Raw genomic sequence first — 22663 nt, 5'->3', positions numbered from 1 at the left:
AAGTGACCTTATCACTCTCCACAACTCCCTGAAAGGAGGTTGCGGCCGGCTGGGGTGCGGCCTCTTTCCCCAGGCAACCAGCGACTGCATGAGAGGACACAGGCCCAAGCTGCACCAGAGGAGGTTTAGGTGGGACATGAGGAGGGAGCTCTTCACAGATTGGGCATTGGATGGGCTGCCCAGGGGGTGGTGGAGTCCCTGGCAGTGTTTAAGGAAAGGCTGGACGTGGCGCTCAGTGCTGCGGGCCAGCTGTCAAGGTGGAGTTCGGCCATGGGTTGGTCCCGATGACCTCGGCGGCCTCTCCCAGCCCAATTCCCCCTGGAATTCCGTGGTTCCGGGCTCCCGCCCGCGCCGCCAGGGGGCGCCCTCCGCCCGCGCCGCCCCGCCCCTCCCACTCGCGGGGCCCGCGCGCCCCCTGGCGGCGCCCGCCCGGTGCCGCCGCGGCGGAAGCGGCGGGCGGTGCGTGCCGGACGCGGGTCCGGGCGGCTGCCGCGCCCCCGGCGGCGCGGAGTTCCCGCTGCCCTGCGCGCCCCCGCCGCCGCCGCCCCCGCTCCGCAGGGCGCCCGCCCGCCCCCGCCCCCCGCCGGGAGCCGCCCCGGCCCGGCCGCCCCGCGGGCACCCGGCCTCCGCGGGGGCGGCGGGCGGAGAGTAAAAGCGGGCCCCGGCAGGGACGCGGGGCCGGAGCCGGTCCCGCCGCCGCCAGGGCAAGGTGAGCGGGCGCTGCCGGGCGGGTGGAGGGGCCCGGGCCTGGCCCACCGATGCCCGGGCGGGAGGTGGCTCGCCGTGGTGGCCTCTGTCTCCGCCGAGCTCGGGGCCTTGCTTTAGCCACAGGGCTGCGGGCGGAGCGCCGTGGGAGCTGGGGGCGCTTGGCGGGGGCAGCCGGGCTGGGGCTGAGTCCCTCTGGCCGGGAGGGCGAGCCCCGACCTCCCCCGGCCGCCCGTCCGCCGGCACCAGAGCCCGCCCTGTCCTTGGGCCGAAACAAGGGCTAAACCATCCTCTAGGCTCTCTCCTGTCGCAGGTGACTTTAGCAGGATTATCAGGGTCTTCTGCTACTTTTTGTTTGTTTTGAGGTTTTTTGGTGTGCAGTGCTAGTTCTGGTAGAAACGCCCTCCTTTGCCGTGTGTTTGTTTCTGCTGGCAGGGACGTGTCGTAGCTGCTGCTTCTCAGTGCCTTTCTAGTTTGGAAACACTGGGATGTCCTCCAGAGGTTTCACTTGCACATTGTATATGCATGCAGAAATGGTGCTGTGTGTCGTTTACGGCAGAGCGGGCTGCTGGCCATAGTCGCTCCTTCTGTCCTGATCTGTAGGGTCTCACTTATCCCAGCATCTGCCCCCTGCAGCCGAGGGCCTCCGTTGTAGTTTAGTTAAGGACTTTTCTGGGTCATGTGTAGAAGTCAGTGACGGGAATTGTGTGTTAGCCTTGTTTCCACATCATAAGGCTTGAAGTGTAAGCATAAGTTGGTGTGCACTGTAATTAGTCAAACGAGAAATTGTGTCTTTGTGAACTAGTGAAAAAGGTAAGCTGCTACATTAGCAAGTTAGAACTTAAAAACGTGTATTTTGAACAGCAAGTTGGAACAGAGAAGTGTTGTTATCTGTTAGTGGCACATAAGAACTATGTTGAACCTGTGTTCAGTGTGGAACTTCTGGGCTTTTTTGGATCATAATCTGCCTTCCCTTCTTCACTGCCATAGCACCCACATTGTGATGACCTTACTGCTGCTCTTAATGGATGTGGGAAGTAGAATTGAATTTTCACAGCAAAGGGACAGGAGGCAACATATACAAGGTGTGGTAAGGGAAACTCTAGCAAAGAAAAACATTTGCACCATGAAGGTATTCAAGCACTGGATTAGGGGCCTGAAGAAGCTGTGGGATCTCCATCCATGGAGATCCAGTCCAGAACACTACTGGACTGGATATGTCATTGGACAAACTGATCTATCTGGCTAGTTAGGAAGAAGTTGGACAGTATAAATTTCAGTATAACTTAACCTGTGATGCTCCTCAAGATGAGGAAGCAGCCTTGTTCAGGGTAGATTTGATGACTGTTCCTGAGGGAAGGTAGTGCATTAGCTCTTACCTCTGTGGCTGGTAGCAGAGAAGATGTGAGATCTTATTTTCTATTGTAAGTTAGCACACGGATATGCAAGTAAACTTTAAAAACTGTGGTGATTGCATTTGAGGTATTGCATTGAGCATTACAGGCAAAAGGACATGTAATATTTTGCAAGACTGACATGTGTGAACAGGACTTTAAATTTACTTGATGGAGGATTTGGGGTTTGGGTAAAGCCATAAACAATTAAAAGTATATAATAAGTGAGAGAGTATAGCTATAGGTCTTCCTTTAAGCTTCATAATCACCTCTCAGTTTTGAAAAAATACTTCTGTGCCATAATCCATACTCCATACTGTTCTCTAGGTGGTAGATGGAGCCATTGGAGAAGTCCAGACATAACAATCTGATTAATACTGTGGTGTTGAATACTACTCCGAAATCTTGCTTGGTCGCACAAGTTGTGTTTCTTTCACTTGCTGTGGGTGTTTGCTGCCTGACAGGTTCTGTAGTTCAGCTCTAGCAACTGGAATGAAAAAGAGCATTCTCTTGCTCTCCCACACACTTTCTCTCCCATCCTTTCCCCCTAATTCACACCCCAAAGACAAGGGTGCATGAATTCAGTGAAGGACATGTCACTGCTGCTGTGTGCTTATACTGGCTGGAGATAAATCAACTGCCCATCACACTGTCCTCAAGAACACGCTGAGGAGCAAAATGTCGTAAGCCTGAATTAGTTTGGAACAGCAATGGATTGTGGGAGCAAAGATTAGCTTTCTTCTTATTAATAGGAGCTAGGTACCTTGAGTAATGTGGGTAGAGGCTGATTTCCAAAACCAAAGGGAAAGGGACATCCTTGCTCTGTCAGAATGTGAGAGAAAATTGAGGTAGGAAAATAAGTGAAATGAGTTCTACTATAGTATGTGTTTCAATGTTCCTTAGCAAACGTGGAGGAAAATTGATCTGCTTTGTAATTTTTGTTGTCACTGGTGTTCTGAAAGCAATATTATCTTCTGTATTTCAGTCTCTTGTTTCTTGCAAAACCAGAGCAAGAGTAAAAGAGTGCTAGACATAGGTGTCTCTCTAGGCATAGGAGCTTTGCAGTCATACCTGCTGTAAGTCACACTCTAATAAACAAAACACAACAGCTTCAAGCTTAGATTAAGTTCATTCTTAGAAATGCTGTTCTTCCATTTCTCTCTACAAGCCTCTTTTGCAGTTGCAACATTTTTTCTTCTTGGTCCTGACTAGCAGAAGTTGGAATATTGATCAACCAGTTTTTTCTAGCCTAGAATAATTTTTGTACCCAGAGGTTTGCTGTTCAAGTATTCTAGTTAACATAGCCGAGCATTCAGGCTGTCCTGTGTTTAGAAGGTGAAGTGAATAGCAAGTTGTCCCCTAAATTGTACAAAGCTAAGAAAAAACAATGTGGCTCCAGAGTTACAGTAGGCCTGAAATTGCAGGCTTGACTTCTGTGGGCTGGTAACTTTTTAGGAGCTGGTACTGGACTGGAGAGATTCTTATGAATAACCACAGTAAAACCAGAGCAGTTAAAATTCTAAAGAGGTCTTTTTGTGAACTTTTTTCCCTTGTCCTTTCTGCTGCCTCTCAGTGTTGTGCTCTGGGTCTTGACCTGTCACTATCAGTAAATTTCCTTGTACAAGTTAAGATCTCTCCAGGGCTGAGACTTTCTTATTTGAGAGAGTCTTCTTCCTGAGATGTCCTAGGCTTATAATGAGTGGAAGTGTTCAGTAGGTTTTCTTTAAAGCACTGGATTTGAGATTGTGCTGTTTCCTGTTGTAGTTAGTGCTTGAGAGAAGGTTTTATTTTATTGTAACAATAAATTAGACTAATCAATACAGCTATCTGAAATTTAAAAATTCAGTAATAATTGGTATTGGTAAGAGTATAAATGTTCTGGGTCTGTGCAAGTTGAACAGTTTTCAGTGAGATAAAATCCTAGCCTGAAATTAAGCAGTGGCATCATCTTTCTCCATTAGAATTGTCAGCATTTCCAGTACCCAAAAGAAAAGGACTGTAAATGTCAAGTAAAAGTTTTGCTGTGTAAACTCTTATGTTTCTAATAGGTGCTGCTGGGATGTGGGGTAAATGGTATATGAATAAAATGCATAAGAGAGGTTTATTATATGATTAAACAGTGTAGACAGATCTATTTTTTGAAAGATTTATTCATATAATTTTTTAAAATTTTATTTTAAACAGGAGATGACAGGTGGAAATGAATCCTGTACTGCAGGACTGGCATCTATGTCCTACTTAACTTGCCTGACTTACATTCTGGAAGAATGGACTGGTGTGGAGGATATTGGAGATTATCTGAGTTATGCATTTTACATTTTATGGGTGCTGTTTCCACTTGTAGTAGTCTTTGTACTTCCAGGAGTTATTATCATTCTCTTCTATGTTTCCATTCTCTGGCTTCATATTTATAAAAGGAAGAATGAAATAAAGGAAGCTTATTCCCATGATGTTTGGATAGGTGCAAGAGAAATGTTGGCAACCATATGGGATGGACATGGAAGAATATGGCATGGTAAGTGAGATCTGACCTTTCATTAAAACTTCTGAAGCTCTTATTCTTTGTTTAGTTTTCAAGATTATCACGATATGCCTGATTGTTGCTGCTGGTGCATGCCAATTCAGGGTTTTTTCTGTTTTATGAATGACTGTCAGTGGTGCTTGAGACAGAAAAAAAAGACATTGAGACTTTTTTGAATGTAGGTTTTTTGTCTTATGCATTTATTCCTTTGCTGCTATAAAGTGACATCTCTGTTCTGGTTGAATATATGCACAATTTTTTTAAGTGCCTTTTTTTTCCATTTTATGCTTTTTATAACAATTGCTGGATTTCCTCATTTGAAGAAGACTTGAAATGTATGTTGTGTTAAAAACTAGATCAATTAACTGTATCATTTCAGGGTTAATATGTGAAGACTGGAAGTTTAATGCCAGTTCCCTGATAGCTAGTATGTCAGCCAGCAGATGTTAGCATAGTTTAATTGCACTTAACCAGTCTTGCATGAAATGCCAAATGATGGCTAAAAGGAGCACTTAGTTCCTTCTTCAAATTAACTTCAGAGCCTGACACTGTTACAGAACGCTACTTTTTTCTTTATCTTTGTATTTTGGACTACTGCTTTCACTACTAGAATGTCAAAACTAAGGGCCTTGTTCTTTGTCCTTCTTCTATTATTTCTTTATGAAGACAGACTTAATAAATGATTTTGCTTTTCTCTGTAAGGAAATCACAAGTCTCTTTCAGAGTCATTCAGTCTAGATGCAGCTAAAGGAGAAAGAGATACTTAAGAACAATTTACATAAAGAGTAAATGCTTCTTGAAAATCATCTCTATTTGTTCTCTAGTCAAAGAGAAGTGGGTTTTCAAGGCATTGATAACCAGATGGTGCAGCAGCTGTATCAGACAGGCTTTGTAAGACTAAGATGTAACTTTCAAATCTAAGAAAGTACACTACATCAAAATCAACAGCTACATCAAAGAGCTTAAAATGCTCACTTCACAATAAAAAGCTATTTACTTTTTTTTCACAAGAAAATTATTTTTTAAAACCTTGGCTCTTTTAATCCTTAGTAACTTTTTCTTTTCATAAGGTCTGACATTTTATTTGTGCAAGAAGATTCTTATCTGGTCCCTCATTGAGAGCTGTGACTTTTTTTCTGCCCTGCCAGCTGCTTCCCTCTTATCTATACTCTTGTCTTGCTAAATAATGAAATGTTTTCCAGTTATTTTTTCCCTCATTGATTCATCAGGATATCATAAGAAGAACTTTCCATCCTGAAATCTAACAGCATTAATAAAAAAAAAGAGGAGAAAAAAACAACAACCCTACAACCAAAAAGCCCCAAATGGGCTGATTGATACCTGTAACTTTACATGTATTATGCCAATTCCATGTGTGTTAGTTGGCTGGCATGGAGTACAGTAAGGATCCCTTGGGATGGGAGAGATGATACACTTGCAATGTGTTGCAGCTTCACAGTAAAACAGAGAAGAGCCAGGAGTACCTTCAGAATTAAATTAATGGAATAGGAATTGCAGACGTGATTAACTTTGGAAGATGTGACAGAATTTGGTTGAGGGTGGTTTTTTTGGGGTGTTTTCTTTTTGCTTGTTTTATTTTATTGTAAAAAAGATACTGTAACAGTACTACTGGGTTGTTAACTGAGTATGTTCTAAACTGATGCATTTTGTGTTAATTAAATGTATTCTGCCCTGTGACTTGAATAGAAATGTGAGGTCAGGAAGAAGCTTATGTATGTTTACGTATTTTTCAGCTAGACCTATATAGTGCCAAATAGCTTTTAGTATATAGTGATGGAAAGCTGGAACAGGTATAACTTGGAGAGAAGAAGCAAAGATAAGCTTCATATCCTGGAGTAAAAGGAGACATGAAAATGTGTGATGACATGTCAAATCTTCTAAAACAGTCACTGACGGCAATAAACTTTGAAAGGTTAATAACACCTTGAAATAGTTGTTTCACCACTCCAGTCTGTATTTTGATTTCTTTTGAATGATTGATTCAGAGGACTTTGCAGCCTTGAAAACAGTGAACAAAAAAAATTAAGATAAATTATACAGTTTGAAATAGTGTGACTGGGTGTTTTGTTTTAGTGCTGGGTTTTTGGTTTTTTTTTCTCTTTCCTTAAGTGTGGTGCCATAAATGAAACTTGTATTTTCTCTGAAGCAACTTGTATTTCCTGTAGATACTGCAAGATATTTCTTGACTTATTATTGGTCACTTTGCTCTTATCACTTCTCAATCCATGCTGGTTTTAGTTTGCCAGCTTGCTGCAAAGTTAGTTTCTTTGCCATAAAATTATATAAAAGTTTAACACCTGCTACATTTTTAACTCCTAACAGGTTATGAGCTTCATGGTGTCGAAAATATTCCTCAAGGACCAGGACTTGTTGTGTTTTATCATGGAGCTACTCCTGTGGACTATATCTATTTCACAGCTAGACTTCATATAATGAACAAGAGGCACTGCAGCGTAGTAGCTGATCATTTTGTCTTTAGAGTACCAGGTAACACACTTCATTATAAACAAGCAGTTTTGGAATTATATGATTTTTTAAATTGTGTAATTAATAAAAATTGTGTTGCAGGAGCACAGCTTTCAGAACAGACATTCAGACAAATTTAGTGAAAGTTTTGGAACAGAGCATCTTCTTTACAAAGAAGAATGAGACTGGCCCATGCAAGGATGGGACATAGTCCTGTCTGGGCAACACTTTCCAATGACTCTAGGGTGTTTAGAAACAAAGAAAAGGAGATTGCAGGAAAAGCAGTGTTCTCTGTATTAATCGTTAGCAAAGATTTCAATAAAATGTTTCTTTTTCATTAATATAGGCAGAATGAGTGTTGTGAATTGATTAAGAATTAAACCTTTTGGAACAAATGCCCTATAAGTTAAGAATACTAGTCTGAAGAGACAGTGTATTTTCTTATTCCACCCAACTCTTTTCCAGTTGAGGATGGCAGGCAGTGGAACCTGTGCCCAGGAAGACTGTTCTGAGTAGAATATGTTTTGGAGGAAAGCTAGAGAGGTGTTCAACATGTTTGTGTGAAACATGAGGAGAAGCAGATAGAAAATGAAAAATATGTTGAGGGCAAGATTTTGGCTGGATAGCCTGTTGAAATGCACTGACAATTGGGGAAATTAATTATGTGAGGGGTTTTTTTGTTGTCTGTGTGGAATGCAGTAGTACCCACTTTCTTTCCCAAGTTTGATTTGTGATTAAAGGCCTGTCAATTCACAGGTGTTCTAAGGAGAATCCTGTAGTGTACTGGTGGTTTTAGTAGAACCAACTCATATAAGAAAATTGTCTTTTTGTTGGTATAGATTTATTTCAGCCTTAGTTCCTGAAAAGAGCTTTTTCATACTGATTACAGTATTGCTTTGCCTCTACAACTGCTTTTGCCAACAGATTTATTTATCAGTGGCCATCAAATCTTTTGCATACAGATGACTAATATAACCTACTTCATGATGCAGATTTGGCTCTGTATTGTATCTTTATAGGCACAGATGTTTATGAAATGGGGCATTATATTTTGCTACTTTTCTGCTTTAAAATCAGACTCTAAGTGGGAGAATACTTATGAGTCCCCCAAATATCATTCAGTAGCATTGCAGAAACACCTTGCTGAATGGCTGATCTTGAAGAACTGGTTTTAGTGATACAACATCTAGCCAACAGCTACAGGCATTCCTCAGGGATTGATACTGAGACCACTGCTGTGTAGTGTTTTTATAGTACCCCTGGATGAGGGCCTGGAGCATGCACAGGAAATTCACGGATGATACCAAACTGGGGGACTTGCTGATATACTGGGCATTAAAGCCTCTCCTCAGAGTGACTTCATAGAATTCAAGTGGCAGAAATATTATGAAGTTCAACAAAAGCAAATGTAGAGCTGTGCAGCTGGGATGAGCAATTCTGTGCAACAGTACTGTGGATAAAAGGAGACTTTGCAGGAAGGGACTTAAGATTCTAGTGGACAACAAGCTGAATGTGAGTTGGCAGTGTGCCCTTACAGCAAAGAAGATGAACTGCATGGTGAACCTTTGTAGCATGAATGTAGCCACCAGTTTGAGTGAAGAAATTTTTTTCCCTTGGCATGGCACCTGTGCAAGCACATCCCGTGACGTGGTGTTCAGTTTGGGACTCCTTGGTAGAGAGTGCACTGACACACTGGAGCAGGTTCAGTGGATTTTAGGGGTCTGGAGCACACAAAGTGTACCAAAAGAGGTTGAGAGAACTGGATTTGTTTGGTGTTTACCAGATAAGGGGTGTGGAAAGATGCTGTTGCTATCTTCAGTGACTTAGTGGGAGGGTGGGGAGAAGAGGGAGTCAGACTCTTCTTACAGGTGCACAGTGATAGATTGAGAAGTAACAGAGACATGTTGCAACACAAGAAATTTTGATTAGACATGTGGAAAGGTATTTTACCACCAGAGTGATCAGACACCTGAAGAGATTGCTTAGGCAATGTGGGGAATCTCCATCCTTGCAGACTTTCAAAACTCTGCTGGGTGAGGCTCTGAATAGCCTGATCTAGTAGAACCCGCTTTGAGTGGGAGGCTGGACTAGATGACCTCCACAGCTTCCTTCTTATCTACATAATTCTCTGGTTCTGTGAAGGAATTAAGGCTGTTCAAGGAGACAAGTCCAAAGACCCCAGAAAATTGTGGATTGTTTCAAAATGAGCACAGTAATCTATGACTGACAGCTTAGGTAGATGCTGCTTCCCTTGTGAATCAAACCAGAAAGACTGCATAATTTTATCCTAATACTGAGGCTGTCTGATCTTGATTAAGTGTTCAGATTAAATTGGATGCCTTTTCAGAAGATGTTTTAACCAAAAGTTATTATGCTCAATGCAGGGGAAATGGGACAGGGTGATGGTGCATTTGGGGAGTCTGTTTAGACACACATGGATGTGTCAAAATTGTGTCAGTATTAAGTATGCTTTTCTTACATTTTGGAGGAGAAGGATATAAAATACGGTCATGTAAATTCTTTTTTCCTTCTTTTATAACTAGAGGTTTGCCACAGGGAAAAACAAACCAAATATTCCTGATTTCTGTTGCCTTTAGACTCTTAGCTGTGTAGTGCTTGGAAAACCATTGACTTCTCTAAGTTAGGAGAAAGCCTTTTCCCAATGCATTCAGAGAGGACTGAGATTTCACTTGTGTTGTTCTCCATCATCCTCTGCTATAGTATGGGCCATTTTTGCTTCCTGAAGTCATCTAGGAGCTCTCTTTAAAAGGTTGCCTGCTAGTTTATGTAACTAAGACAGTCCCTTTCCTGTAATGTTGCAGAGGAAAGGAGCTTTGGCTTCTTGTGTGTTACATGCAGAAGGTGTTGCAAAGTATCTTGTGGAGTAGATGCTCTGCACCTATATATGTGTGAATTATCTACAACTATGGAAGGTTGGATTCAGTGGTCTAAATGGTTCCTTGTCGCAGAGAATGAAGGCCTTTGTCGGGGATGAGCCATTTGTTGGTGAGGGGAGACTCAGACACTCAATATGAGTGATAAGCAAATTCCGTTTATTGAAGAGAGCATCAGACACTTATACAGCAAATAATAAGCTTATGAATATTCTGTAAGCTAAGCAATCTGTTGGTTAAACTATACCATGAACTCTTCCTCATTCCTTAGGGGTTACATCTCTCTTTTCTCATGTCTCTTTCACTGTTTGTTATCCTACCACAGCTAGGCCCCAAGGACACGCTATCTTGCAGGTGCTGGACTCGGAATTAGCCACAGTTTTGTACTTTTCCAGTCCTTAGCAGCTAAATTCCCAACAGTTCCTCACTGTTGGGATCCTAAAGGAAAATGGGAAAACAATGACATCCTTGCTATCCTGCTATCCGGTAGATGACAGCCCTGATATTACAGTCACTGGGGCCAAGATAGAAAAGTGTACATAGTGCACAAGCTGAGAGCAGTATTACATGCCTTACTGGGTGCTCTTCAAAGGGTTTTCAAACATTTCTGCCAATACAGTCTTGTGGAAAATAGGAGAAGAGTATGTTGGGGCAAAGGGCAGAGTTTGGGTTGAACTGTGGAATAAAATTAAGTTTGAACTTCTTGGTGTCTGGAAGAAAATGTTCTGCATGGCTGAAAAATTGTGTTTAGATAATTTAGAGAGTTGTTTTGTTATTTAAAATGGAAAAACAGATTCTTGGTTTCTTTCATGCAGTGCTACCTGGTACTACCCCAGTGTTTCTTTTAACTTAGTGGTGACCTTTGCCTTGGATACAGGTACACTGGCTGTCCTGTCTGGGCCATTGTGTCAGATTGCATCTCTCAGCTCCTTTAAGGGAGCCAGGTTCTTCTTTGGTACTGAAGCAGAGGTATCAGTAGTAATGTGTGATCTGCTGGCAAGGCTGTGAAGCACTGCTCAGAATATAAAGTTGATACTAATCAAAGGGGGATATACAGCTGAGAAATTTTCTGAGGACTTAAAACCTCTTTGGATGACTATTCTTTAGTATATTTTTTGTCTGTATTCTGACAATATTATGTTCTTTTTTTTTACTGATAAATGAACTGGACAAACTCATGGTGTTTGCTTTGTCACACACACCCTCCCCCTCACCCCTTCCTCATTGTATCCAATGCAGAAACAGTGTTGTCACAGTCCTTGCTTCCTTGGAGTCTCTTTTCCTGTTCATCTCAACCATTTTAATTACTGTTTTGTCTGTCTCCTGAGCTCACTGACAGAAAGGACTTGGAGACTGGCAGCTTTTTACCACCAGGTACATTCCAGAGAGCTTTAATTAGTTTGGGAATGTCAAGCATTGTAAAAATCAGCTATTAAAAATCCCCCCAAAAAAGCACCTGAAAGAAATGACTTTCAGTTCCAGGTGTTCTTCCATGCAAATGCTTTTGGATGAAGACTGAGTGTCATCAGCAGTGTGTGAGGCAGGCACAGCAAAATATGAGACAGGCGTAATGCAGCTTGTGTTCTGTGGCCATGTGTATGGACAGAGCCTAATTGGGTATGGAGATGAGTTGGGAGAATTATACTCACTCTAGTTAAAAATACTAGAGATCAGAGTTTAGTTAAGAATAAACTAATGATGTGTTGCTTCATGCTTTTCTTCCCAAGCTCTTAGTTTATGCAGGCTCTAAGAGAAGATGGACCTCTGTCTTCTTAACTTTCTTTGGGCTCTCCTTTAGCATGTGTGCGTATGTAGCAAATGTGTGTTTATAGTCACAGCTATTCATTTGTTATCAAGAGGCAAACTTGACTAGATCAGTTCTTTGTGCTTGTCTATGGCTGTTAAGGTTGTTTGTTTTGGTGGGAAATTTCAAGGAAGAGAAATAATGTTTCCCTTACTGCCCAGTCATTCAAAGTTACCATTTTGGTATGCACTACTCATAAATACTGTATAAGTTGAAAATCTATTGAACCAACCAAACAGGACTTATTTCCTGCAAACAGAGGTCTGTGGTAGCTATGTCCTTTAACAACAGGCTAGTTGTCTAAATTGATCAGATGTGTTCCTTTTGATGACTATAGCAAATTTTTGATGTTCTACTGTTTCTTGAGGGGTACAGTCCGAATGGCATGTCAAATTCAAGGTGATCTGAGGAGATTATGTAACATTAGGTAAAAGACTTCAGTTATAATATTAAGAGAAGGTGAATGTACCCAATTGAGGCTTACCAGGTGCTTCTCTGTATGAAATGGCATCCAGGTACTCACAGACTGAACCAGAGTCAATTGCTGCAGTGATCCATAATGCAGAGAATGATGCATTTTCTTTCTCATTCTCCTCCTTATGCACTACGGTTCTTTGCTGAGGTTCACAAAACAGAACCACAAATTTCCTAGTTTGCTTCTTGTTGCTCTCTGGACTGTGCTGTGTTTGAACAGTGGAGCTTGGGCAAGGAGCCAGTGCCCTTGAGTCAAATAACTCCTTTGAAGGGACATGTGAAAGATGTCACAGAGTGCTTGACAGTTCTTTTTCAGTTTAGTCCTGACTGTGGGTTAGCACCTGACTTTACTATGGCAAAAAGCCACTGAAACCTCTAAATCTTCAACTTTGCAGACCAAAATCTGTAAGTTAGACTTAATGCTTCAGTCCCTCTTGGGGGCTGTGGGCCACAGCTTATTAGACAATTAAATTTTAGCCATAGTGTTCTGTGCTGGGGATCTGTAATCCCTGGTAGTATGAATTAACGCTTTTGGAATTAATGTTATCTTACCCCTGCAGGTTTCAGAATACTACTTGATGTGTTTGGAGTTATACATGGACCAAAAGAAGCTTGTGTCAGGACTCTGGAGCAAGGCCATCTGTTGGCCATTGCCCCAGGAGGACTTCGGGAAGCTCTCTTCAGCGATGAGACGTACAATATTCTGTGGAGCGATCGGAAGGGCTTTGCTCAGGTGGCCATTGATGCAAAAGTGGTAAGAATGACACGTAATGGAAGAGAAGCAAAGAAAGCTAAGTTATTAGTACTTTCTTCCAGAGAAAGCTGTTTTGATTATCATGTATTTGATGTTAGATTTCTGACTGTCATGAGTATGGTCTGCTTGCTCTAACAGCTAGATTTCCTGACTCTTTTTGGTGCTTTTGATAGATAAGAAGGCTTATGAGTCAGCTAAGCATAGTGTGGTTAGGAAATCCGGAGTTCAAAAGAACAAGAGATGAAATACAAGATGGTTTCTCCTTATAAGCATGTGATGTTTTATACATAGCTGGTTAGTATTGTGATGGCCTAGCCCTCCCTGACCATCATGGCTGGGAAACAACCCTCTATATCAGAGTCACAGAATGTGCTGAGTTGGGAGGGACCATCAGGATCATAGAGTCTAACTCCATGTGTCTGTTTGTTCTGTCACTGAAGTGTGGTGTGACCCAGCAGGGTGTGGGCTCAGTGACACTTTGTACTGTATTGACATTGTATGGTAGTGGGGATGTCCAGGGCTGGTCACTGGTGTGAACTCTTCAGTTCTAATGTACAGCATTGGGCCTGGTCAGCAGGCAGGTAGTTATTCATAGGGGACCAAATGCTGAGGCACGACAGTGTGTGAGATATATTTGAATTGTAACTATTTTAGTAATCATTTCAGAATCCCTTCTGTTCTAGATTTATACTTGGAAGATGTGTGCATATGTCCATAGGTCTGCATATACCTAATTTAAAAGCAAGTCTCACACCAGGAGTTTTATATTTAGCTACTGTCAAAGAAGACTAGCTAAATCAATCTGTGGATTTTACACAGAAATAGAATACTTTAAAACCTAAGTGTTCATCGCTTTTCTCACAAGGAAAATAACACTGTTTAAGCAGGTATTTTCAACAGGTTTAGATTTTACTAATGTATTACAATAGCATGTGAAAGGCTATGCTTGAGACTCAGCTGTGATTGTGCTAGTTGCATTTATTTAATTGGATGTGTGTTGGTTCCCTTTATGCACTCACAAGGTGTGTAGCTTAATTCCCCTAAAAAAAAAAACCCTGAGAGATGCAGTAAAATAGAAAGAGTGTTAGAGACAGGCTGAAAGTGGGAAAATCATCTTTATTTAGATTAAAGATGAACTTTTAAGTCACCTTGAATCATAAGCAGAACTCCTCATGAAAAGAAGAATTTGTCTGAAATATCAGAAAAGTTTGTCTAATTCAATGTGTTGAAGTTGTCTGATTTCAGCAGATTTTTTGCCAGAATTTCTGTCATATAAACAAAAATTTCTACTTCTGCCTCGAAAGTAAGATGTTCCAAATAAGATTGTTCAAGAATAAAGACATTTGTATGCATTCAATTTAGGCAACTGCACTTCCTTTTATTCTCTGTAATTATTTACAGACCTTTTTTTCCTCTCAAAAAACACCAAACTTGATGCATGTCTGGAAAGTTACATGTGCTAGCTCATCCCCATGCTTGTCTTTAAAAAGTTTAAAAGAATTTGAGTTCATGAAAATCCCATAAAGAGTTCTGTATTTCTGATGATGCTGTGTGTAGTGGGGACATACTATAAAATGCTATTGAAAAACTTTATATAATAGCTAACCCTCTCATGGTTCTTACAAATCTTGACAGCTGTTTGCAATTTTAAAAACAGCAATAAAAACTTGAAATATTCAACACCATTCCAAGTATGCATTAGCAGAAATAAGTCATGGACATGTATTGAATATGACACATCAAGTGTGAAGCAATACCATCAGCATAGCAGAGAGGAATCAGACAAGTTTAGTGTCCCAATCCTGTGAATCCTTCCCTTTGAGCATAACTACAAATTAGGTAGGAGGTTTAAGCACTTAAGTCACAACTGTGCAAACACTGCTAGATGGGGGGAGGGACACCTGAAAGCTCCATAGGTAATGAAATTCTGGACTGCTCTTATAGACTTGCTGAAAAAGTGACTCACTGGGATCTTGTATTCTTCAGTTTGAAACCTCATGGCAGAAGGTCACAGAAGAACTTCAGAATACCTGTTTTACCCTCTATATATCCTTGTCTGAGAAACACTTCTGAAATTAATTTACCTTTTAATTGAGGTAGAAATTTTTTAGATAGTGCTATCTTAAATTCTTAATTATTTTTTTTCCCTCCTAGCCCATCATTCCTATGTTTACACAAAATGTTCGAGAAGGCTTTAGGACATTAGGAGGAATAAGTAAGATATTTTCTATTTTTCTGTAGTTTATTTTTCCATGTATGTTTAGCCTATCTGTAGAAATAATCCTCATATAAGCTTGAGATTTAACACGGCCTTGTTTCTTGATGTTTGCTCTCTGGTAGAGTTCAGAGATGTTATTAGGATTTAATATTTGTATGCATTAGATGTGATATTGGCTCATCTAGGTTACTTTCCACATAAGTGTTCTTTTGCACAAGCAGTAGATGAAAGAAAAAAAGGAGCTAGAAAAAGGTAGGAAGATTTAAGGCACTTTTTTCTCTGCTTATATCTGCTAGGCCAACCCTAGGTTTCCTGCTGTCTGTTAAGAAGCAAAGCAAACAGGTTGGCAACTGACACATTATTCCTGTTTTCCTTAAGCTTTGTGCTTATACCTCTTCCTGTACTTAAAGTTTGAATGTTTTGAACTACATTTAATCTGTAGTTGCATTTCTGTTCTGCACTAGACCTGTGGTTCCTCACAAAACCTTGCATTTGGCAGCTCTCCTTCCTTATCTCTATGGAACTTGCAGCCAGAAAATGAATAGATGGGTCTTTTGTCTGAGGGGTCCATCTCTGGGATGATTAGATGCCCACATCTCTGCTCATTTGCTAGTGTTAAACTCCCTCTTTTTCGTATCTCTTAGTAACTGTCTAGCAGAGGGGCCTGAACAAGTCTCCACACCACATGTTCTGCCTCAAGCATGGCATCATCGCCTTCATCAGAAGGCTGCAGGGCAGCACAGTTCTGTTTCTCTCCCCCTCTGTTTAAGAACTGTATATTACATGGAGAAAGCCAAGGCATCAGATGCAGAAGCTGGAATAATTCACACATTTGTCATTTTGTACAAAAATCAACAGCAATTAATTGTTGCTGTGTTCAGGAGAATCCCAAACTGAGGAAATTGAAGCTAAAATCATTTGTGCTCCTTGCATTCTACAACAGAGTTGTTAGAGGAGTGTAATTTCTTGGTCACTGGAGGTATTACTCCAGTTTCAGTAGTTTTGTCTTTGTTTTTATAGGTTGTGTACAGAAAATTCCACATCTTGATCAGCAAGGAGTTTCTTATGCCTGCATGCCAGTTAAAGGAGTTCCTTGTCTGCAATTGAGAATTATAATATTAGTGCTTATTTTTCAAAGAATCTCTTCTGGGTACATTTGGGATAAATGCTTAGAAGGTGACATGTGGAGAAGAATGTGTCCTCTTAGAGCAGTTTGAAATACCTGCTTTTTCTCTTTTTTTGTTGTTTAACTGCAACCAGTGTGTGATCTGAAAGAGCAATTCAGTATGTTAGCATGACTGACTTTTAGGCAGATAAGGCTGTTTCTGATCCCGTAGACCTCAATGGGACTGAACATGCAGTTTTCCAATACTAGTTTCTAATTCTAACCTGTCAAATGAGCTGAACCTGTAACCTATATTGTGTAAGATTCTCTCCCTCTCCAGAGAGGCAGCTATTGAATTTCTCTCCTCTTCTTTCTTCTCGTTTCAGCTACTCTTTGGAGGAAAGATTTCACACCAAGTTAGAGTAGAAATAAGTCTGAGATAGCATTAATGCAGCTTTTAGGAAATGAAAGTCAAGGTAGGATAGCACTTGAGATGCCACATTATTTGAGAGTTTGGATTGGGAGCTAGATTACTTTGCAAGCCAGTTTCAATGTTAAGGCATAGTGGGGACAAAAACTTTACAGAATAATCCCAGTGTCTCTCTCTCTCTCTCTCTCTTTCTCTTTCTCTTTTCCTTCCTTTACCCTTCCCCACTCCCCTTCTCCCTTCCCCACCTTTCTTTCTCCTGTTTTCAATCACATTTTTTCACATTAGAAATACTTAGGTCGCTATATGAGCGTATTAGATTGCCAATAGTTCCTCTGTACGGGGGGTTTCCTGTCAAGCTTCGTACATTTATTGGAGAACCCATTCCATATGAACCAAATATGACTGCTGAGGAGCTAGCTACAAAGGTAAGAGTGATATCTGTATATGTAAATTTAAAATACTGAATGTTCTGATAAAAACTACTGCAATAGTCTTGTCAAGAGATTTCTGTCCAGAAGACAGTTATAGAAATTGGTGGAATCATGGTAAGTTTTGTACTTGCCTAACTCTGAATGTCATTCTTAAATACTATATTTTTTATTACTGCAACTTGCAGATGTTCTAGGTCTTATAAAGTTAATTACACCCTGTATTTGCTTTGAGAAACAACTTGCTTTAAAGACTGAAGAAGTTTGGTAAAACACGACAGTTCTCAGTTGATAGAGAGAAGCACTTCACCCAAGAGGAAGCATTCTGCTTCCTGGTGTTTTCATAAAGATACCAAGGAAACCTTTCAAACATAGCAAATCTATGTTCACAAACTGTTGGAATTACATACAATTAAAGAAAAAAATATATATATAATTTGACTGCTTTGTCTAGTGTGTTTCTATTTTGTCCAGCTTCAAGCCCAGCAATTTAACTTCTAAATGTTCCTCTTAATTCAGATTTACATGCCTTATAGAAAGGATCTTCAGGTCCTCATGTTTATTCAGTTTATTAATAGATTTCACAGTGCAAAGACATAAACCAGTTAAGTGGTGGAGCAGTGAGATGGAGTGGGCTGAAACAGGTATTTTTGAAAACTCCACAGATGGTCACTTAAAATATTCTAAAAATTTCACTTGAGAGAGAGACTTTTCTTGACCATGCAGGTGTCTGTTCAGTTGTCTCTTTGTCTGTTTATCCTATGATTAGATCTGTGCAAAAATACTCTTAAAATGTTTTTCTGCAGTATGTTTGTCTGCAGTATGTATGCCCTGGTTATGGAACACTGGTTGTTTCTTTTGTGGGGTCACTCTGACAGGACTTCAGAACTATCTTTCAGCAGAGAATGTGTTTAAGTTACTTTCAGACATGCATTGACATCTTACATTTATGCCAACTGCCACTATTTTCTGACTTAAGTTCAGAGTCTGCTAAATAAAGCCCCAAGAATGTGAATTCCCTAGAATCCTATTTAGTTAGAGTGATTTTGAAGTTGTATCTCATGTTTCAGGCTATGGCACAGTATGCATTTTCCTATTATATAGAGCAGAACATAAAGCTCAAATTTTTAACCTAATACAAATTTTAGATCTGTACAATCACATAGGACCAGATGTATGAAGTCCTTGTCCCAGGACATATCAGTTGATCACTTAGTCCATATAAACAGTGGGAGCTTGTACCAACAAACAATATTCTACTACTATCTTCCCTTGCTGACCGCTGGTTTACAGAGGCAAATCTCTGTTGTTCTGTTTCTGGCAGAATTCCCGAGCCTGTGCTTGTCTAGGCAGAATAGGAAGTGTGTTCTCACCCAGCTTTTGCATGTTGCCCTGCTTTTACATGTTCCCTATATAGCTTTTATATAATAAGAGTAACTGCCATGACTCCTTGGCTTGCTTGTTTTTTGAGTCAAAGTGAAGGCTGCTGTCACATGCAGCTAAGGGGCCTGAGCATGTGTCACAGGACCAGACCCTTCAGGGGCCTTGGGCCCAGAGGGCATTACTTTGTACAAGTCAAATGTGCTGAGACAAATGGTGTTTCCAGTGCTGCTTCTGAGCAGGTGTAGAATCAGAGGTGGTGCCCACTGGAAGAGTGTTATTGATGCAAATCTGGGCATAGGCAGGAGTTTGAGTTGCACAAATCATGAGTTGCACATCATGCAGGTGTTTAACATGCTTTATAGACCTAAGTCTCTTCATGAATTTACTCTGTTGTCATTTGACTTTTGTGTATCACTAATACAGCTTGTGAACACAGCTATCACACAGAAGAGATACTAGTTTGTTGGTCTGTTTCTTGACAGTGTTGTCACAATCACATCCTCTGGGCTTAAATATGGAAGAACAGTGTTTTGAATTTGCAATATATCTGTCATATTTGAAAGGATTAAAAAGAGCCTAGAAACTGTGCTATTATATGAGCAGTATGAAAATGAGGTTTTCTGACCAAAACCTTTTTTCTTTCCCTACAGACAAAAGCAGCAGTCCAAGCTCTTATAGACAAACACCAGAAAATACCAGGAAATATATTTAGGGCTTTAATGGAACGATTTCAAACACAAAAGAAAGAAGATTAAGGTCTTCTGAGCTTAAGCTTCTATAACTACTATTTAGTTATAATATTCTTAAAGTCACATTTGTAAATTATTCATACTTCTAACAATAGGTTTTAAATACTGTCCTAATGATACTGCTGTATAATTTAAGATACAAGTCCCTTGGCCTTGCCCTTTGCCCTGTCCAGTATCAAGCTCAGGAACCCAAACTTCAAATCATTCATAATGGAACAAACTTTAATTTTTGATAAATGCATTCCTACCTTGGAAGTGTCTGGGTTGTTGATCTGGGTTTGTTTTTGGGGTTTTTTTCAAATAATACTGCAAGCCTGTATGTATATGGTCTGTCATCCTTTTGGTCTGTCGCTGTCTCCCATCCCCACTATGATGGATCTCTAACCTGAATGTCAAACCCTCTGCAGACCTGGAGTCTTACTGTCTTGACCCTCATCAATGTGAGGAGGTTTTGTGGACCAGATTAATGCCATACAACACATATGAAAACTGTCCTCAAATTGTTAACTCTCACACTGCTGGGAAACAGTCCACCTCTTCTGGCCCGCAGAACCTCTAGTAATGCCTGCAAAACCTGGGTTGCAAAGGGTTTCGTTTTGCTGGGTGAGCTCAGAAAAGGTTCAGAGGAGTGAAAATTGATTAGAGAACTACAGTGATCAAGGAGGTTTGTTATGGAAACCAGAAACCACTCCGATGCTGTGAATGAGAACCCTACAACACAACTGCAATTCCAAGCCAAGGCATATTGGATATCCGCCCTTGAGAAGAGACTTGTCCCATTTATTTCTCAGTGAACCTACATATTCTCTGTTGAAACAATGAGCCAAGCATTCAAACATCAAGAAGTAGAAATGAGAATACTGTTTAGTAATTTAAGCTCAAAAATTTTTATTTTGATGGAAAGAGAAAATTGTTACAACACTGTAAAAGCAGTAGTTTTTTTGAAAAACAGAATTGACATTCCCAAATACCCTTAAGATTTAGTATGTGAATAAACTATTAAATATATTCTTCAAACAGTTATTTATATAAGTTAAGTAATGAATGAGAGGGAAATTCTGTATATTTTCCTTAAGTGAAAACAATTGAATCAACAGGAGAGAGATGCAAGATTGGGCTTTTGTGCACTTAAAAAGTTATATTTTTTTCTTAGATAAAGCCTATGGTTTTATTGTCTGTATAGGAAATACATGGAATATTTCTTCTAGTTTCCAGGAATTTTGATCTACAGTTCATAAATTAACATCTGGGTATTTTTAGTTCTGGGATGAGGACAGATTCCTTCAGAAAAAAAGAGGGTTTTGCTATATGATGTGGTTGCCTTTCAATGTTGTTGGGGTGTGACCTTTTCTTAAAGCAAAATATGCCCACTCTCAAAAAGATACCCAACAAATAACCAACATTTGAAGGAGCAGTTGTATTTGATATAGTAGTCATTCCTCTCACCATTTAAGTACATACTTTGCTTTATGCTCTTTTAAATGTGTAAATTAGTGACATTGCATAACTACATGTGGGTGATGCCCTGTGTTAGACAAACATCACTTAATGGGGAATTGTCTATCAAATGTGTTTCACAGGAAGCAAAAGGCTTACTTTATGACATTATCTTATACCAAAAACATTTTATGTGGTGTTAAAATTTTTAAAGCTTTGGGAAGAATCATGTTATGTAAAAGCAAATGCCCATTCTGAAGTTTAAGTGACCTGGGTTTTACTTGAAGGCAAGATTGCATTCCCTTTACTTTATTGGACTGTGTTTCAAAAATACTGTTAAGTCAGCATGTCATGAAAAAGGATAATTCTAAATTCCTGCATTGAAGTATAACTTAAGTATGATCTTTTGTTTACTGTCCATCTTGAGGAAAATGTACATCAGTCTGTGTTATGAGCATCTCAAAGCTGAACGTATTTTGTGTTGAGGTTGCATGTATGTAAAAGAGAACTCAATCTAAAAGGTTCTGTTAGACATGGACAGACATTGTTATCAGAGATTTTGTAAAATTTATTTTATTAAGTATGTGGGCTATTTGCTGCAGTTTTGTCCCCTTATGTATTGAAAGATCCTTATAAAAAAATGAAGGGCAGTATTGGTATTCTATAAGTGTTCATATTTGTATAGGCCTTTCATATTTATTTCTATATATTAAAAATATATAGAAGACACCTTTTGAATAAAATTGACAACTGGAACAGACTTCTGAAGTTTTGTGTTGTGTTTGAACTAAATGGAATGGATATATGGCCAGTCCTGCTGAACCTTGAGTGGTTTTGAGCAGCTGCATACCCCTGAGATTCCCTTCTTGCCTTGCAGTGACTGAATAGGGATGGAAGGAACAAAACCCCATAAGGAATGAAAGGAAAAATAATTCAGACAACAGTGAAATAAAGGAAAAAAGTCACATAAACAATAAGATCTGAGTTTTAATAATTGCAGTCTGTGCTGCAGAGGGGCTTTACAAACACTGCAATACCACTTTAGTTAAAAGTTACGCAACAGAAAATAGGCTATAAATACTGACTAGTAAGGTTTATTTGTATATATTTGGTGTGTGAATGACTGCCTACTTAGTTTTATTGAAAAATAGGCAGACGTGGATGGATACTCTCGCAAGCAAGGTTATAGACCCGGTGTCCTTTTAGCTGATTTGGTCTGCTGTGCATCAAGCAGAAGTATTCAAAGGGAGTTTTAGCAGGGTTAGACTAAATCACTGATTGTCTGGTTGGCCTTTAGATACACTGAAGACATTACATGTTTTGCCATGTGGGCAGCATAAGCAGGATATGCATTTTTAGGTTGTTTGGAAATAGACCAACTGCTGTACTGACAGGTCTTCATCTTTATCTCTGAACAAGACCCAAATCTCCTACTGGCCAATTTACTGTCCTGTTGTGTAATAGCAGAGCTCAGTCTGAACATCTATTATTAGGATGCTTTCACATGAAATTAATCTCTGCAAATGCAAGGTAGAGCAGTTAATCAGTGCTGTCAACACAACTGTGTGGCTCATCCAGTGTGGGGTTTGCTGTACAAGTATAGCATTATGTTGCTTCATCCTATTATTCTGTGGAGAAGATATGGCTATGATGACTGTGTTAGCTCTACAGTGCTTAATCCCTATTAAGCCCATCATGGACGCTAGGATGCTTTTCTTGGTGTTATTTTGGCATCAAAAAATTGCCGTACCAAAAGTAAATGTAGGAGAGCGCAGAATTGCTACACGAGCATAGTCGTACTGAAAATGCATGTTAAGTAAGATAAGTCTCCAAAACGTGTCGGCTAAAACTTCAAGAGATAATCTGATGACACTTCTCTG

General features: G+C 40.1%; 1 protein-coding gene across 2 annotated transcripts; it reads left to right on the top strand.

The window, feature by feature from the left end:
- Positions 1-574: 574 nt before the first annotated feature.
- Positions 575-21543, top strand: LOC135444438 (DGAT1/2-independent enzyme synthesizing storage lipids-like). Of its 2 annotated transcripts, none has more exons than XM_064706107.1 (7): positions 575-709; positions 4284-4614; positions 6964-7128; positions 12840-13033; positions 15188-15248; positions 17072-17211; positions 19248-21543. In XM_064706107.1, the coding sequence occupies exons 2-7, from the start codon at positions 4287-4289 to the stop codon at positions 19350-19352; spliced, it is 993 nt and encodes a 330-aa protein (XP_064562177.1). In that variant the 5' UTR covers positions 575-709; positions 4284-4286; the 3' UTR covers positions 19353-21543. The 2 variants fall into 2 exon arrangements, with proteins under 2 accessions (XP_064562177.1, XP_064562178.1); XM_064706108.1 differs by lacking the exon at positions 575-709 and adding an exon at positions 909-1018.
- Positions 21544-22663: the final 1120 nt, after the last annotated feature.

The sequence above is a fragment of the Zonotrichia leucophrys genome, chromosome 2 (genome assembly GCF_028769735.1).
Source record: "Zonotrichia leucophrys gambelii isolate GWCS_2022_RI chromosome 2, RI_Zleu_2.0, whole genome shotgun sequence".
Lineage (NCBI taxonomy): Eukaryota > Metazoa > Chordata > Aves > Passeriformes > Passerellidae > Zonotrichia > Zonotrichia leucophrys.
The sequence above is the reverse complement of the archived record's forward strand: the minus strand, read 5'-3'. Positions and strand labels throughout refer to the sequence as shown.